This window comes from Pelophylax lessonae (genome assembly GCF_965119305.1).
Source record: "Pelophylax lessonae genome assembly, chromosome: 1".
Classification (NCBI taxonomy): domain Eukaryota; kingdom Metazoa; phylum Chordata; class Amphibia; order Anura; family Ranidae; genus Pelophylax; species Pelophylax lessonae.
Genome location: NC_138768.1, coordinates 57,834,172 through 57,853,682, shown reverse-complemented (window position 1 = coordinate 57,853,682; position 19,511 = coordinate 57,834,172). Strand labels below are relative to the sequence as shown.

The following is a 19,511-nucleotide window of genomic DNA, read 5'->3' as shown; positions in this document are numbered from 1 at the left end:
TGCTGGGATGTGGCAGACATTCTGCTGATTTGAAACACATGAATCATTAGTTGTACACACATTGGAGCTTCAATACCTATATGTGAGTGGATATTTTTAACCTAATAAATAGTTTTATACATCTACACCATGAGGAGTGTTTTCTTTTTTATGAATTGATACATCTGTGGAGAGGATTGATAGTGGATTATGGGAAGGAACTTTCTACCATCCATGCTTGATGCTCTGTATACCGCTTGTATTGGCCTTTGTAATGAGGGTCTATACTATTTGATATAATTTAATTGTGGAGATGATCGTTAGTGGACAAGCCAAGATATTTTGTACCATTTAAACCTGACGTGTGAAACATCACCTGTACTGACCTTTGTAATGAGGGTCTATACTATCTGGTAAGAGGCTGTGTGTTTGGATGCTGGTGCTGGCTATCACACTAAAATGGAAGACCCCTACACTTTCTTTCCACTGTGACTTTATCTTCAGGATTTGGACTCTGTTTTTATTTATACTCAGTGCTGCACCCTTTTGACATTTTTTTCCAGTGTATGCCAACCCATTCATTTCAATGGGCTGCCCTATGCTTGAGAAACCTAGAAAAAAAGTGTCTGGCCCTTTTCTAAGAACGTGCTGCAACATAATGCTTTTTGGCATGTGCAAAAATTCACTCATTAGCAGATGTGTGGGGATGGCATTAATAATTAATGGCACCACTGTGTGTTTGCTAAAGGGCAGCGTGTTTCTGTGCATGTGGGGAAAGCGCGTGATTTTGCGTGCATTAATGACACACAGTAGGTGGGAACCTACCCTCAACGTGGCAACACAGGAACACAGTTGGAAGACAGGGACAGAGCAATGAAAAGTGTCTAAACAAGGACCTTCACTACAGGATTATTTAGTATTTTTTTAAAAGCTGCAGATTTTAAGATATTGAAAATGACTTTTGAAATTACATCAACTTGGTAAAGCTTGTATGTAGTTTTGGGGATTGGATTTACATATACTTTAGGTTTTTGGATGATGCTGGAAAGTGAGCCACCTAAAAGTTGATTAAATCTTTAAGGGACTCTATTGGTGAGACGTCTGAGTTGCCAGGTCTGAACACCTGGTCTGCCCATTAAGAGGGGCGCCCACCATTCCTGCTGGATTTGTTTTTTGTTTTTTTTCATCTTATATTACAAATCAGTTAGAGCAGTGCTAAGTTCTCAAAAAATTACCATAAATACAATTCATGTATAAAGTGCAAAAAGAAGTAAACCAAATACAGATTAAAGTGCAAGTGCAACACACTATAATTAAAAAATATAAGCCAGCTTGTAAAATGTCACAAAATAGTAACAGTTCATATAGTAGCTCATTGTGCTTCCGCTCTTCTAATATCAAAGTATGGCCTAGTGTTTCCACCCCCTTACACCCCAGTTGAAAAAGCCTCTTACCAAATGGTGTGGACTAATAAATCATAAATGGTCAACAACGCTTAAACTGATTATTCCCAGTGTAGCCCAGTGTTTCCACCACCGCGCACCACCATTAAAAGTGCCTCTTATCAGATGATATGGACCATTAAATTATAAATGGCCAACAGTGCACTAATGTCATCCTCGTGTGAACTGGGTCTTCAGTATGGATAACCTCCCGGCAACACTATCAGGGAAAAATGCTACAGATCCATTGTGAAGTATATAATGACTAAGCCTCTATAAAAATTTTCTAAAATATGCCCATAAAATAAAAACATCCAAAAATATATCACTCTAACTTATTCCTGTGTAGCAAGCTGATCTTCAATGTTGGACTCCAGCTGGGGTGCATGACGTCACATTGTAGCCATGCCCTTCGAAATTATTCAGAAATTACGTTGTCAGAGGCTTAACTGACTGTATGCAACTGATCATGCACCTCATATATAATATATATATATTATGGAGAATGGAACAGAAGAAGATGGAACAACCAAACTGGGAAGGGACACCCAAAAATCCCAAGTGGAAAAAAGGCAGAAAAGATGGCAGGGAGGAGTGGTCCTACAGTATATAAGTCCTATTTGTTTATCTCTTCTACACATGTCTGACTGTTAGAAGGAAAAGGTGCACCAGGTACAAAAGAGAGCCAATACAGTTTCCAATAGAAACAACAATGTTTTTCCATAATGCAGCCTGCATTACATCTCAGTCAAAAACTACGCTACCATTTAGATCCTGTGCTCTCTCTTAATTTTGTACTCATTAATTTGAGTAGCATTACAATTCTTTTGAAAAACGAGCACCAGTGGGCTACCCGAGGGGTCTGATACTAAAGGAAATAAATAAATGAGTGAAAACGTGAAACCGAAAAAGCTGCCAATCTTAATCGGTGTCCCCACCTTGAAATGCAATTCTTTTGAGACTCAGTGCACCATTTTTGACAGATCATTGGTGGCTTGTAAATGTAGTGTTACATAGTTACATGGTCAGGTTGAAAAAAGTCCATATAGCCAAACCATCTAGCTGTTTTTTAGGAACCGCTCACACATTCTGATCCTGTGCTATTCACTCTGAATGGCATCCCAACAACCTGCCAAAGATGGAGAATGTTGTCTAGCTAGTTTTAATGAAAATATTGCCCAACTGAGTTTTTCCTTACAGCTGATATCAAAGAAAATATCTAAATCAGCCCTTTTTAACCAGGGTTCTGTGGAACACTGGGGTTCCTCCAGAGGTTGCTAGGGCTTTAAAAAGTTGTGAATAATTGACCTTCCTTATGGGAATTGTGCCTGCAAACATCCAGGCCAACAACATTTGGCAGAGCCAGCTGCATGCCACCAATGATCTTTTTAGCTGTATGTAAAGATGGCATTCCCACCACTATTGAAACAGGTGCTTTCGTTCCTGATAGCTATCAATGTATGGTGTAATTCTCTTTGACCCCCAATCAATTGGTTTTAGCAGAGGTTACCCAAGACCTGAAAATTCATAATTGTTTCAAGGGTTCCTCTGGGGTTGAGAAAGATCAACCAGTTCCCCAAACCAGCACAAAAGCACAACATAGTCTTTGACCTTGCCTTTCCCTACTGCATTTAGGCAATGTAGTTTGGTTCACTTCCACCCCCCCCTCCCCCACATACAGTGACAATGAAGAAGCAATAGGAATCTCAAGAGGTAATTTCCTTGCCCTGCTTCCTCTAAGCATGTTTGCAGTGACATCACTATGCAAAGACATGTTTAATTCAGACTGCTTACCCCCCCCCCCCCTTTTCCAATGTAAGTAGAAGGAAGTTAATATATAGACATAATCAGCTTTATTTAAAAAAATACACATTTATCTTATAAATAACAACAAATTTAGGTGCTGTTTCATAATCTGCTTAGAATTCAGTTCTAAGTTTCCCTTGGCCTATTATGGCTGATTACACAGAACAATAGACTGCATGATAACATTTTATAAATGTCAAATATCTCATTATCTATGCGGAGATGAGAGTATTTACATACATATTGCCCCATATTATTCGCTCCCCTTACACACAGAGTGACTTTTTTGGTTTAGCTTTCCAGAATGTTAATTCAAAGGCGAGAAAGTGTATTATTTTCCTGATTTTCTCCATTAAAACATTCCTTTAATAGTATGAAAGCTTGATATTAAAGAAGCTGACTGTTAAGATTTCTTCAAGGAGCTTTCATGGTAACGATTAGGAAGCAAGAAGGCTGCTGGAGAACCCCCTTGAGACCACAAGTTGTCAGTCACCTCTCTGCCGCATTCAGTCACACATCGTAATAAGACTTTGTGATTGAAAGCTCCGAATTCCAAGAACGTCAGCCGCTACACTTACTGCAATGAATTTCATCACTGGAAAGGTGGCCTACATAACTTATTCATTCCATTGAAGGGCCTCCAGTAGGAACCAGTTTAATAAAAAGGAATGATTACCTATTTCCATGCACATGGAAATTAAACAGATTCAAGGAGACCTTTCTATGGCAAAGATGTGTGAAAAAAGGTCAAATGGTCATCTCATTCTGGAAAATATATTAGTGTTTTATCTACTTTACAATGGTCAAGTGCAGTATTGTCACAACAGGTAAAGGTATCTATCTGTCTACCCATTAAGTCTTTCATACATTCATCATCTATATTATGAAAACTCCCCTTTTTGCTTCCTCCATGTACCCCATAACTCCACACCACTAATGTGCAGAGGGGCTAGCCAGATTCCCGTGCTCTACATGTCCCCATGTCCTGTAACCAACACCCACATACAGCTCCTGCCTCCCCTCACCACCTACCTGTGGGGCGTCAGATCCCCTGCTATGCCTGCTTGTGCACCACATGCAGGACAAAAACTTCCAACCCACTGATGCTCAACAGTGGGTACAGTGCACCCCAATTCCTGTGTTAGTAGTGTCCACCAAGACAAAGTCCACCCATCCTTTGCTTCATAATCCTTGTTGGTTGACCCTGGCTGCACCCTAGATGGCTCTTGCTGGATTTATCCCTTTTGTTGCACCATATTTCTTCTCTATGATCCTTGCGTGTTGTCCCTGGCCATAACCTGGATTACTACCACTGGAATTAACCCTATTTTTGTACCATATTTCCTCCCTGTGATCCTTGCTAATTGTTCTTAGCCATACCTGCATTGCTACCATTTACTGTAACCTTTTTGCTGTACCATAGTTCCACTCTGTGATTCGTGCTGATTGCCCCTCCCTGTACCATACTGCTGTTCTTCGCACAGCTCCAGTGGACTACCCTGTGAACCTAACCTATATTAGTCATAAATGCTCTGCTTGCTGCACACCATAAAAAAGAAACTCAGGGTCTGAGGGTCCTGAACCACTTTCAATCTCCGTGTATGTTCTGTTCCCAGACACACACACACACACACACATATATATGCAAACTATTTCTAGTATGTAATTTGTCTTCTGGAGGGGAAAATAACATTTGCTGATACTGTTTATTTCTTTGTTGTCAAATTAAATGTAAATAGAATTTGTTAATCATTATACATGTTATTGCATGGATTTCTCTGGTGAATATAATCAGATTTCTCTGGTGAATATAATGAGTCCTGGATCCAACATATTCCAAGAACCCTAAGAGAAAATACCCTAAGAAAACTTAATCCTATGAGAAAACACTCCAAAAACATTTGATTCTAAGAGAAAATACAATACAAACATTCAGTGATGTTGTTTGCACTAAAAACTATCAACCAGAATTCAAAATACCATAAGAGCATTAAATCCTATGAGAAAAACCAAAAGAACACTGGATCTGAAGAGAAACTAACCTAGCCACGTATGATCCTAGGAGAAAACACCCTAAAAACATCCAAACAGAATAGAAAATACCCTAAGAACATCCAAACCTAAGAGAAAAACCAAAAGAACATTGGATTTTAAGAGAATTCACCCTATGAACATTTGATCAGAAGAGAAACTACCCTAAGAATATTCAAACAACAATATTTATTTTCCATTTGAGGATGAGCCAATATTTACATTAAAATAGACATTCGAATCTGTACCATTCTCCCAGCAGCGATGCTCGAATAGAACCAAAGAACATTTGATTTTGCCCTATTCACACAACAACCACAGCTTGAAACATTGTGCAAAAATCAGTTTGTGGATTGATTCACAAAGAACAAATGTACATGCAGTCTAGCTGGGTAAATAGCTATGTAATTTGTATTTTTATAAAAAGGGCCCTTTATGTCTGTTCCTCTAATTACCTTTCTTGATTATTGTTTTAACTGACTGCTTCTTTCTTTATGTTTTGTATTTTTGCCTTTATTTTATTAAGTACAAGTTCACATTAGGTAAAAAAAAAAATGATTAGCGGTGTTGTGTTGTTCAAAGACTTACCTAAATTCTCGATGGAATAATATCGCTGCTTGCTGTCTACCCGCACCGTCTCAGCATAGGGGCTCCCAACGCCATAGCCAATGATATATCCCCGCACCACAATGTTGGGGTTCAGTGGCGGTGTCCAGCTCATAATGATACTCGTGGTGAGCGGTCTGACATGAAGAGAACTGGGCTGGTCTGGCACTTGAGATTCTACAAATCAAACAAAATGAGCATTATTATTCTGTTGACTTCCTCCTTCTAGCCCAAAGCCTGACTATTATGTTTTGATCATTTTCTGAACGTTGGATGTTGTGTTAAAAATAGATAATCCCGACTCAGGGACCTGAAGCTTCTAACTAGTTGGAAGCCAGAAAAATAGATTTCTTATGAGTGATATAGCACATGAAATGAATGTTATGATTAATGCAAAACAATGTAGTATTTATTGGTAGCCAAGTGTGATATCCACATGGACTAACAAAAACAAGTTCTCACAAACCTCATTACACATCATGTTTAATTTACTGATATTCCCAGGAGTTCACAAAACCTGCTTATTTAAAACACACAAAGTAAACAGTAGGTGTTTTTTTTTTTTACCATCTAGGCATTTTGAAGATGATAAAGTAGATGACTCCAAAAAATAAAGAAATCCACAATTTTACTTATGATGTTTAATTAGAGACACATGCATTATGATGCTTCTTCCTTTTTTTTTTGTAGACAAAGTGTGGAAATCCCCTAGGAGTGGGACTTTAAAGGCAACTCAAATAATAGAAAAATATTTAAACGTTTATAAGTTTTATTGGAGTATACAAAAAAGAGAATATACAAAAAGTATGATAAATATACAGTAAAAATTGGCAAAACTGATGGTTAAAAAATATGCATATACACTCAACCAACTACTCCAGGTTTTATCCAACGTTTCGAAGTGACAACCTCTTCCTCAGGGATTGTGCTGGAGATAGTTATATAGTTATATAGATAACTATCTCCAGCACAATCCCTGAGGAAGAGGTTGTCACCTCGAAACGTTGGATAAAACCTGGAGTAGTTGGTTGAGTGTATATGCATATTTTTTAACCATCAGTTTTGCCAATTTTTACTGTATATTTATCATACTTTTTGTATATTCTCTTTTTTGTATACTCCAATAAAACTTATAAACGTTTAAATATTTTTCTATTATTTGAGTTGCCTTTAAAGTCCCACCCCTAGGGGATTTCCACAATTTGTCTAATCTCATTTGGGATGTGGCACTCTCCTTGAGGAACACAGCGGGAACACACCTTCAAATTTTTTTTTTTGTAATACATCTTTGTAAAAGTAAAAATGCAGTACAGAAGGTATAGTATATTGACAAGGAATGGGAAATGAAGGAAAATATTTTGTATTGCTTATTTATAGCTTTCCTTTCCTCTTTTAGAAGTTCAATACTAAAGCTAACAGGCTTTAATTTGTTTTATTTTTTATTGTTTAATAGCTTGTTGGCGACCAATTGTTCGATAGTTGATGACCAACAATGGTTATGTCAACAGGGGATTAAATATTTAGAAAAGTTGAATTCAGCAAAGCATTATATGTACATCTATATTTTTGTATGTGAAAAGGAGCAGTAAAAATCCTAAAAGTTTATTCATTGAATAATTAAATACAATTACATTTGTATTTGGGTTAAACATTTTTAAGTCAATGGAGACTTTTTGTGTGGACCTAATTTTGTGACTTTAAAATAAATCAATGCTTAGTATAAATTTCAGAGTATTCATATTAACAGAAGGAAGGGAAATCAGTTTGTCTTGGATGCCTTTGACGGCATCCAATAGACTCTTAGTTACCTCAGTATTATCTTGACTCCCCCTCTACCCATTAAGCAAACTGGAAAAAGGGTCATGTGGACCATTACCAATTTTCCACTCTACTCCTGGAAGCTGTATTCTCTTCTACAAGAGCTCTAGCTTCATATCTCTCTGACCTCTGAAAACCAATGTCCATTCTCTGTTTGAAAGAAGAATTATGGGTAGAGATCCTACTCCCAGGATCCGATAGACTTTCAGGTACCTCAGTATTACCATATCTTGAATCCCCCTCTACCCATTAAGCAAACTGGAAAAAAGATCATGTGGACTATCACCCATTTTTCCCTATACTGCTGAAAGCCGAATTCTGCTCCAAGAGCTCCAAGACCTCTAGCTTCATACCTCTCTGACCTCTGAAAACCAATGTCCATTCCCTATTTAAAGGCGAATTATGGGTTGAGTCCCCTCCATTGCTATTTGGTATTAACTAATTCCTTAGAAAAAGGAGACAATGACCTCCTCAATAGGTAATGTAATTAGCTTGAAGTGAGAACATAAATACACATAAGTAATTGCATCATTTACCCAATACGAAACTATAGGAACTCATAGGGAAATGATGTAGCAATGAAAAATGGAATATCCTCCCCATAATGCTCTATGTCAATATAAGCCATTAAAATATGAAGTGGTGCTGAAAATTTCTTGGCCCACCCCAACTCCTGAAAGCTGAACATATTTCTGCTGCTGTAGCTGTCAGCTATTTAAATACGGGGGGGGGGGGGGGGTTAAAAAGTGTTCTTGGCCTGACTCACTTCCAAAAATCTGAGCATAATTATTTTATTGTAGCTAAAAAAATTGGTAAACCCAGTTGCTTTCCTCACTCGCTGACCTCTAGATATAAAACTGCAAGTTCACGCAACAAGGAAATGTTCGAACCCCTGAAGCAAAGCATATCATTGGGCCACCAACATTTCCAATATTTGTTGACCACTATAGAAGGACAATTTAGCAAAAAACAAATCTGTTACTATTCTAGCAAAATCTCATGAATTAACACAGAACCGTATAATAAACTTATTTGAAATATATCCTTATTAGAGTATGGTATACATTAAACCTATCTTTTAAAATATACACTTCTCATTGCTTCCACCAATACCATTCAAGTAAATGGAACTCCTTTTTGACCTGGTGGCAATTTGTTCCAATGTATCTTGTTTACGTTGCATAGCAAACCCTACTAGACATTAATAAACACATGCAAAGGGTTTGGTTTCAGTACAAAATTCCCTATTATCGGAGGCGTAAGTGTCTTATGTTGGCACACAGTCAGACATTAAGGATTCTGCTGTGCTGCAAGCAGCTTTAAGAGCATCGCATAGAAGCTTGCCTCTTTGAGAGCAGAAGGGGCAAGCCAATATTTGGCATCATCAAAGACACTTACAACACAGAAGTAACATATAATTTTAAAATAAAATAAACCAAAAAAATAATGGCTGAGCCATCATAAGACAGACTGAAGTGATTGTGAAGTATTCCCAAAAGCAGTCTTTACAATTAGAAGCACTACTTCTTAAAATGTACACAGTAGCCAGCTATTTAGAAGAGTAGAAGATACATTAACATAATTCTGCTGGCTGAATAATTTCCAATATAATAGCCAGGAGCAAAATAAATAAATAAATAAATAAATAAGTAAATAAAACCAATAGAAAACAACATAAAATGTTATAGAAACAGATAGTATAACATAATGCAACATAACATAATGTAACATTGTATGCAATAAAAAAAGAAAAAAATTATCACAAATGAAATTCATGTATGACAAGCTCCCGAAAAAAAGGTGTAATTTTTTAATTCACAGGCTGCACACTTGCATTGGAAACCTGCTTAATTAATGTACTGTTCCAGATCTAGTATGTGCCCTGGAGGAAGTAAAATTCCACCATAGGTTTCTTACATGGGTATTTTGCTTTATGGCAAGTTCCACTTGAAAAGCACACAGATAATGGGGTTCATTTACTAAAACTGGAGAGTGCAAAAATCTGGTGCAGCTGTGCACAGAAACCAGCTTCCAGTTTTTTTGTCAAAGCTTAACTGGACAAGCTGAAATTAGAAGCTGATTGGCTACCATACACGGCTGCACCAGAGTTTGCACTTTCTAGTTTTAGTAAATCAACCCCAATATGTTGCTTTAAACCAGTGGTTCTCAACTCCAGTCCTCAGGACCCACTAACAGGCCAGATTTTAAGTATTAACTTGGGGAGATGCAGACTAGAATACTGCAATCACTGAGCAGCAAATTATATCCCCTGTGATGTATTTCAGTTATCTTGCAAACTTGGCCTGTTAGTGTGCCCTGAGGACCGGAGTTGAGAACCACTGCTTTAAACAGTCTCAGCTTTTGTTAAATCGGTATTGTGTGTCTTTTGAGTCACATGGCTTGATTTATCAAAGGAAAATAAGCTGCCCACCTTACAGGGCAATTGTCCCTTAACTTAGAGAATGCGGCCACAATTCACTTTGCAAAAAATACCAAAGCGCGTGCAAGGAGAAAAAAAAAAAAACTGTTTGTTTGCTTGCACATGATTGGGTGATGGAAGTCCGCAAAGATTCATCTTATTCATTAAGCTTATTCATTAAGGAAAACTGCCTTAAAAAAAAAGTAAAAATTCTCTTGCAAAATGAACAACTGTTTGCCTTTAGTAAATCAACCACATAGGCTTATTTAATAAGGTAGGGTAGCAAAAAGTGTAATAAGCCATTTAGAAATAATGCATCTATGATTTAGTAGCAGTTGTATAGGTAAAGGCATGGAGCAGCAATTACCTTTAGGAAAGCTATGTTTCTTGGTTCCCGAGACATTTATGTAGATATACCAGAATTAATTCCTTTTTTGGTTTCAAAATGCATGTGAGACTGGGTACCCCTTGTATTATAATGTACATAAAATGCATGTATAGGTGTACAGGTCTTGTTCCCCCATCTCTCCCCCAGCTTGTGACTGGACTGCCCCTTGACTAGTACAACAAAGTAAGCACTGCAGCACAACTACTGTATTTTCTGGCGTATAAGTCTACTTTTGAACCTCAAAAAAATCCCCCAAAAATGGGAGGTCTTCTTATAAGCCGAGTATAATATCTCCAAGGTAACCTAAGTATAAGTATTACCGGTAGATCATGTAATAGGGGGGTCATCTTATACGCCCAGTCATCTTATACGCCAGAAAATACGGTAATTGGGTCCTTGTGCTGCTTTTCTTTCCCCTAGTTTAAGCTCTGTTGTACAGAGGATTGCAAGAGGCTGATATTAGGTCAAATTCAGTAGCTTGCACTGCTTATAATAATGACTAAAGAGAGGCATTCATGTCAAGCTGAACTCTGGGAATATAAAATAAAATACCCTTGCAGTAAGGCCCCCCTTGCACTGAAAGATTTAAATGCTTGTTTACTTGATGTCATGACATCAAGTCCTCATGACAATCATGTCATGACATGATTGTCACCTGCTTTGTATTCCCTTATGCTCTATAGATGGCATTCTCAGTTGTGACGTTATCACGTACAATGAGGGACTATCATTCCTGCATTGTAAGTGAAGATGCCAAGGACCTACCTATGAGCCAGAGCTTTAAAGAGAAGACATGAGTGCCAGCTGCCAGGGAAGCGAGGGATATGGTACCCGCAGTGCAAACGTAGTTCTTTATATTTACAAAAAGGAAGAGGATCAAATATATTAACCACCACTAGTAAGATAAAAAAAAGAGAACTGGATTGTCTGTGAAAAGTAGTACTGACAATTCTTCTTTAAGTCATTTTGAAAAACCGGCCCATTGTGCTCGCATGTGATATTCTGCTCTATCTTTCTGACTATTAAAAGGGAAATTAAATTGTAATAGGGAGTGAAATAAAACCGATCGCAGTAATGAACACTCGGAGCAGAGATCTCTATTAACCAACCCAACTGGGGAGGAAGGAAGCTTCACTTTACTGATGACTGAACAGTTTCTTTGGCCAAAATGTATGCAGCCCTGGGGGAAATTTAAATGACATGTATTATTCAGATTGAAGCAGATAAAGAGAGTTTGGTGACAGAAAGTTATCCAAGAGAATAGAAAAGTTCCATTTAAACCCTCTAACATTCCATTAAAGGCATCAAACTCTTCATTAAGTCAGGGGGTGTTAGAATGACATTTTAGATTAATATTGTCAGAAAAAACTGAAGAGACCCAGCAAGGTATGACTATGTGTATTCATGTCAGTGAATATCTTTTTTAAAGTGTATCATATCATACTTCTACCTGTAAAGCAGGAAGCTGGAGAAAAATAGTCCCTGCGTATAGTCCCTGCTGCTTCTCTTTTTTTTATGAAGGTTGTGAATATTCTTTTTATCTGTACATCTTCTACAAAAAATCTACCTCTAGCCAGAGCTATATGTAGACTTCATGCTTTTTCTTGGCTCAACTAAATGATAATGCCTTGTGTCATGTAATTATTTAGTAAAATCTATATATAGAATGCACTTTATGCAGAGGTTCAATATATGAGCAAAAGGATGTGGGCACCTGACCACCACATCTACCTACATAGACATTCCTTCAAATGGAGTTCAGGTATTTCCAGTGAAGGGTACTTATAATGCTACAGAACACAAAAACATTTTGAACAATTACCTCCCTGCATTCAAACCCACTCCCTTGCACCTCCTCCAGGCTTTTATTGACATTGGCTACTGTGCCTCCCTGTCTACCAAACAACTCCCCTGCCCCTCCTGCAGGCATTAATTGACAGTAGCAACCGTGCATCCCTGCATTCCAAGCCACACCCTGCCTGTCCTCCAAACCTTGTTGGACAGTGGCTATTGTGCCTCCTTGCATTGCAAGCCACACTTCTGCCTTTTTCCAGGCATGCTCCTAGGTTGAACTAGTGCAGGCAGGACAATTTCTGCTTTCAACTCTCCTGCCTCTTCTCCAGGCTTTGACTGACGACAGCTATTCTACTTCCCTGCATTCAAAGACACTTCTTTGCACCTCTTTCAGGTTTTGACTGATGGCAGCTACTGTGTCTCCCTGGATTCTAAGCCACACCCCTGTCCTTTCTCCAGGCCTTGATTGATGACATCTACACCACTTCCCTGCATTCCATGCTACTCCCCTGCGCCTTCTTAGGGCTATGATTGGCAGCAGTTACTGTGCCTCCCTGCATTCAAAGCCACTTCCCTGCACCTCCTTCAGGCTTTTATTGACAGTAGCTACCATGCCTCTCTTCATTCCAAGCTACTCCCTTGTCCTTCCTCTAGGCCTTGATTGATGGCATCTACCCTGCTTCCCTGGATTCCATGCCACTCCCCTGCACCTCCTTCAGGTTTTGACTGATGGCAGCTACTGTGTCTCCCTGGATTCTAAGCCACTCCCCTGTCCTTTCTCCAGGCCTTGATTGATGACATCTGCATCACTTCCCTGCATTCCATGCTACTCCCCTGCCTCTTCTTAGGGCTATGATTGGCAGCAGTTACTGTGCCTCCCTGCATTCAAAGCCACTTCCCTGCACCTCCTTCAGGTTTTGATTGACAGTAGCTACCATGCCTCTCTTCATTCCAAGCTACTCCCTTGTCCTTCCTCTAGGCCTTGATTAATGGCATCTACCCTGCTTCCCTGGATTCCATGCCACTCCCCTGTACCCCCTTCAGGTTTTGACTGATGGCAGCTACTGTGTCTCCCTGGATTCTAAGCCACTCCCCTGCCTCTTATCCAGACTTTGATTAAGTTTTGCTACTGCACCTCTCTGCATTCCAAGCCACTCACCAGCGCCTCCTCCAGGCTTTGATTGACAGTGGCTACTATGCCTCCCTGAGATGTCTGTGATGTGATCAATGCACATTCCCCAACCAAAAGTTTGGGGAAGTGCTGCTAAGAGGGGTTGAGTGATGAGCTTTTGGAAACATTGAAAGGTAAATGTTTTGCGGCAAATGAAGGCAAATAGCTTTACTTCCCTGGGTGGACCTAAAGGGAAAATTGAAACCAGCACTGAGGGATTATGACTACTTTGATAGGCCAGAATATCTTCCTCCCTGTGCCCTTCTAATGCCACCACCATGTCTCATCAAATAAAAATATCCTAAATGGTCCCTGAGGAGCCCCTATTAGACAAGGTGGTGGTTGCTGAGTGCAGCCAGGCTCAAAGTTAAGTCTTTTAAGCAGGAATATTTCTTAAAAAAGGATGACAGGTTCACTTTAAGCACAGCTGGAGCATTTTGTTTTGTAAAAGAATTCTTCTTGGGAGCCCTGTGCGTCATTATTTAGCCAAATGAAAAGAAACCCTTTAAGGGCAATAATGCTTGGAGTGCGTTGGTGGCACAGGGATCTCCAGGCAGAAAATAAATATTTGATAACATCCCAGATGTCAACAAACACATGGGAGCCTTGCGGGGAGTCAACGCTCTTCAGCATTTTGGGGCCTTCAAGTCATTTTAACAAAACACACTAATTAAAAGGGCTATCCGCAGGGATTCCGACTAGCTCCAAGATGTAGTGTTTGTCTCGTCAAAGCCGAGTTCTATCACACGTACAGTGAGGGAGAGGAGAAAAACATGCAATCGGCAAGCTGTAATGTAACCGCCATTAACAATCTGTCTGGCAGCGCTATGTATATTTGGCTGACACGTCGAAGAGTCTCAGCATCTAATAGGTGTGTGTGACTCCCTTCTGAGTCGTGGCATCAGTAAAATTGAAGCTTCCATGCAAAAGTACTTGAAGCATACCTTAATATTGCAAGCGGTAGGGAGTGAAAGTCTCAAGCTTGCTTATTTTTTTTTCATGTTTAAACCTGTTCCTGAATCCTCCCGGAAAATAGGAGACAAATAATGTATTTTTGGTATTCTTCACCTGTTATTGCATTGCAGTCATAGATATCAACTCTGTCACAATCTATCTATTCATTATGTCAGTAAATTGATAGACTGCATTGCTTACCCAGGATTTTTGCGGCAGCAAGAATTTATTATTTTTACTGTAGTGTACTTTTTAATTTGTTGCTGTGCTTTCTCAAATCAATCCTGCATTTGTAGCAAGCACCTTCATGATGTTTAGCAAAAATGTACTGTAAATTCCATAGCTTGGGCAAAAAAATTAAATTATTATGGTCACGCAAGTCCCCAAAGCACTTAGTCGAATCCACAAGGGGTCAAGCCTATGGTAAGGACAAGCCTCATCCTTAAGTAGCATCTGTCTCTTTGTTACTATACAGGTTTCAGGTTGTTATCCAAACGTAGATTAAAAATAAAAAGAGTCAGGACCACCAAACCTTATCTAATTACTGGATACCACCAGTGGCAGAGATGATTCTGGTCTATGGTTGGAAAGGGTTATAATAATGACCTGTACAGGATACAACCATGTCACTTGAAGATGACTTACTAGTGCAAGGGGCTACCTGAAAGGCTTACCTCAATTTATTTATTACTATACATGCCCCACAATGGGAGCTTTGAGCAGGACCAAGGCTGAGGGCATTCAACTCATCTACCTCAGAGGGTACTCATGGAGTAGGGGTGGCACTGAGGCCAGAGTGTCCATACTGGATACTCCTTTCTCAGTGCAGCTCAGTAATGCTGAGCCTGATAAAACCAAACTGTTACTAAGCTCCCTGCCTGAGTCACTGTGTTCCTTACTGCCACATACACCGGCAGTGCTTTCACCACTTTATGACAGCCTATTGTAGCTTTACTGCTACAGGGTGGCCGCTGTGTGCAGGATCACGTATATATATATATATATATATATATATATATATGTGCGATCCCACACTTCTGGGTCATGGGCGCGCTTGCGCTTGCTTTATTGCGCACAGCAAGAGCTGATTAGCAGGTACAGTGGACTTGATGTCTGCCGGCACCCGCCGATCATTTGGTACACAGGCAGAATGGCAGTCTGCCTATGTAAACAAGGCAGCTTGCTGTTCTGTCAGTAGGGAAGGCATTGATCCTGTGTTTCTGCAAAGCATGGATCAATGCCTTCCCCTAGTAAAGTGCATTCGCGGTGCAGATAGCCTGGCCCATGCACAGTGCAGTGGAGATTGACCTGAAGCCTCATAGGATGCATGGAATAGGTAGCTCAGGAGGGTTTAGGCGAAGGGAGGAGGTGACATCATTATTTCTTGGGCAAGAAAGCGGAAAGTGAAATGTAAGAAATCCGCGCTTAGGATATATCCAGTTACTCGGTAGATTTTGGCTGCAGCCCCCTTCAAACTATATTCCGAAGATATATAGAAAGGTAAATTCAGTAGGGAAAGGGATATGGCGCTGCCAATATATGTATACCACTCAATATCCTAAAAAATGTGAACAATGTATAAATAAAAGTGCAATGTATGTGAACAATATATAAATAAATAAAGGTGCAATATATAATAAGTGTCCAATCTGGGAATGGTGTATACACACGTGACTGAAATGTGTCAAACTGCCAATACCTGGTAAGGTGTACCTGATAGGGATTTAAAAACTCAAGCGATTAAAATATAAAAAGTGAATGCAGTGCAGTGGAGATTGACCTGAAGCCTCATAGGATGCATGGAATAGGTAGCTCAGGAGGGTTTGGGCGAAGGGAGGAGGTGACTTCATTATTTCTTGGGCAAGAAAGCGGAAAGTGTTGGTCCCACAGAAAAGCTAATAAACCCCCAAAAACCATTGAACATCTAACTGTGTAACAAGGGGTGATGGCAAGTAAAAGAGGAGGGTGAAGATTATCTTTAAGTGATCTCTCTTCCTTAAAGTATTGTCAATTCAATTACTCAAAGTAGCTGCTGGTATGGAAAATAGAGCCATGATTCTAAACCATTAGTGATAATTCAGAAATGTATAATACTGTTGAGAAGTTAGGAAAAAAATAATAGGAATTATTATAAAAAGTGCATCAATTCCAAGTAGACAAAACGATGAGTGTAGTAGTCAGATGAGTATCGTCTTGGGATTGCTTGTAATTGAGTTACCACACTTTGAAGTTAATATGCCTTTAAATACTACAACTCTACAACATGTACTAATTGTTTGTCATGTTATAATACTTTATAATGGTGGTGGAAATCTGAGCCCAACTATTGATCTCTAAATAGTCCTTCAGAGAAACATTTATAGGCTTTTATTTACCGTCAAGATCATTTTCGGGTGTTTCTGTTGTATACCAATCAGATGAAGGTCCAGTTCCATTAACTGTCATTGCAGAGACTTGAAAACTGTATTGACTTCCCTTTTCAAGACCTATAATACAAAATGCCAAACATGCAACTGAGTCATATCAATTGAATCAATACCAATTAGCCAAAGCTAAACTTTGGATGGGAAAAAGATAAATGAGATAGATAAATACAAAAGATAGATAGATAGATAGATAGATAGATAGATAGATAGATAGATAGATAGATAGATAGATAGATAGATAGATAGATAGATAGACAGACAGACAGACAGACAGACAGACAGACAGACAGACAGACAGACAGAAAGACAGACAGACAGACAGACAGACAGACAGACAGACAGACAGACAGACAGACAGACAGACAGACAGACAGACAGACAGACAGACAGATAGATAGATAGATAGATAGATAGATAGATAGATAGATAGATAGATAGATAGATAGATAGATAGATAGATAGATAGATAGATAGATAGATGAAACTATATTTAACATTTACTTCCAAACATATAATGTAGCTAATGCACTCATTTTCTGTAGTGGGTTATTATGTTTTAAAACACTCAAACGAAGCAGCTAAATGTCAAATAATTTACCAAAAAAATAGTATCATTAAAAAAAAGTACTTGCAGGTTTAGTTACAAGGCTCTTCCCTGTAAAGATAATGCAGGATATTTAGCCGTTAAAACAAGTGAAATTACTCTGCTATGGCAGACGTCTCATTATCCGGGAAAAATACACACTTAGCTTAGACAACAGCTTGAGGAAAGCAGAACATTTCACTCAAACAAAATAATATCACCAGCCCAACATTTTTGAGTTCTGGAAAGTTTGAAATTGTATGTAATATATGTATATATCTGTTCAGTCATATCGAAATCTTGGGCCAGCTCTCTTGGAACCATGTCTGAAGTGATTGACAGCCTACGCCATTGAATTCTCTTGGCAAAGAGAAGGTCACCGGGTCTTTCTTCAACTATTCCAATTGCTCAGCCTGGGACTGATATGCAGAATGCCATAGCACATTGCATAGCCAATTTGTGCATACTGTACATATTAGGGCCAATATGGATAGGAGTCAATTAACCGACAAGCATGTCTTTTGAGTGTGGAAGAATAGCTTGTTTACAATAAAGTCAATTAAATTACAAGCTCCTGACATGTGGCTTCATCATACAGTATATGAGGGAAAAAAGAAAGCAGAAACCCACACAAACACAGGGAGAACATATAGTCTCTCACAAAAGTAAGTACATCTCTCACATTTTTGTAAATATTCTATTATATCTTTTCATGTGACAACACTGAAGAAAATTTTAACTTTGCTACAATGTAAAGTAGTGACTAGTGAGTCTACAGCTTGTATAACAGTGTAAATTTGCTGTCCCCTCAAAATTACTCAACACACAGCTATTAATGTCCAAACTGCTGGCAACAAAAGTGAGTACACCCCTAAGTGAAAATGTCCAAATCGGGCCCAATTAGCCATTTTCCCTCCCCGGTGTCATGTGACTCGTTAGTGTTACAAGGTCTCAGGTGTGAATGGGGAGCAGGTGTGTTACATTTGATGTTATTGCTCTCACTCTCTCAAACTGGTCACTGGAAGTTCAACATGGCACCTCGTGGCAAAGAACTCTCTGAGGACCTGAAAAAAAAGAATTGTTGCTCTACATAAAGATGGCCTAGACTATAAGAAAATTGCCAAGACCCTGAAACTGAGCTGCAGCACGGTGGCCAAGACCATAGAGCGGTTTAACAGGACAGGTTCCACTCAGAACAGGCCTCGCCATGGTCAACCAAAGCAGTTGACTACACGTGCTATATCCAGAGGTTGTCTTTGGGAAATAGACGTATGAGGGGTGGGGGGTCAGCCTGTCAGTGCTCAGACCATACGCCGCACATTGCATCAAATTGGTCTGCATGGCTGTCATCCCAGAAGGAAGCCTCTTCTAAAGATGATGCACAAGAAAGCCCGCAAACAGCAAACTAAGGACATGGATTACTGGAACCATGTCCTGTGGTCTGATGAGACCAAGACAAACTTATTTGGTTCAGATGGTGTCAAGCGTGTGTGGTGGCATCCAGGTACAAAGACAAGTGCGTCTTGCCTACAGCCAAGCATGGTGGTGGGAGTGTCATGGTCTGGGGCTGCATGAGTGCTGCTGACACTGGGGAGTTACAGTTCATTGAGGGAACCATGGATGGCAACATGTACTGTGACATACTGAAGCAGAGCATGATCCCCTCCCTTCAGAGACTGGGCTGCAGGGCAGTATTCCAACATGATATCGCCCCAAAACACACCTCCAAGATGACCACTGCCTTGCTAAAGAAGCTGAGGGTAAAGCTGATATACTGGCCAGACATGTCTCCAGACCTAAATCCTATTGAGCATCTGTGGGGCATCCTCAAACGGAAGGTGGAGGAGTGCAAGGTCTCTAACATCCACCAGCTTTGTCATGCCGCCATGGAGGAGTGGAAGAGGGCTCCAGTGGCAACCTGTGAAGCTCTGGTGAACTCAGTGCCCAAGAGGATGAGCGCAGTGCTGGAAAATAATGGTGGCAACACAAAATATTGTCACTTTGGGCCCAATTTAGATATTTTATCTTAGGGGTGTACTCACTTTTGTTGCCAACAGTTTAGAAATTAATGGCTGTGTGTTGAGTAATTTTGAG

General features: G+C 39.5%; 1 protein-coding gene across 4 annotated transcripts in view; it reads right to left on the bottom strand.

Annotated features, from left to right (window-relative positions):
* DCC (DCC netrin 1 receptor) overlaps positions 1-19,511 on the bottom strand; it is a 1,040,152-nt gene that overhangs the window by 148,237 nt on the left and 872,404 nt on the right. For all 4 annotated transcript variants that reach the window (XM_082267705.1, XM_082267706.1, XM_082267707.1 and 1 more), the window contains exons 14-15: positions 16,784-16,894; positions 5,847-6,041 (exon numbers count right to left, since the gene is read on the bottom strand). In XM_082267705.1, coding sequence (XP_082123831.1) covers positions 5,847-6,041; positions 16,784-16,894 — 306 coding nt within the window. The remainder of the gene's footprint in view (positions 1-5,846; positions 6,042-16,783; positions 16,895-19,511) is intronic.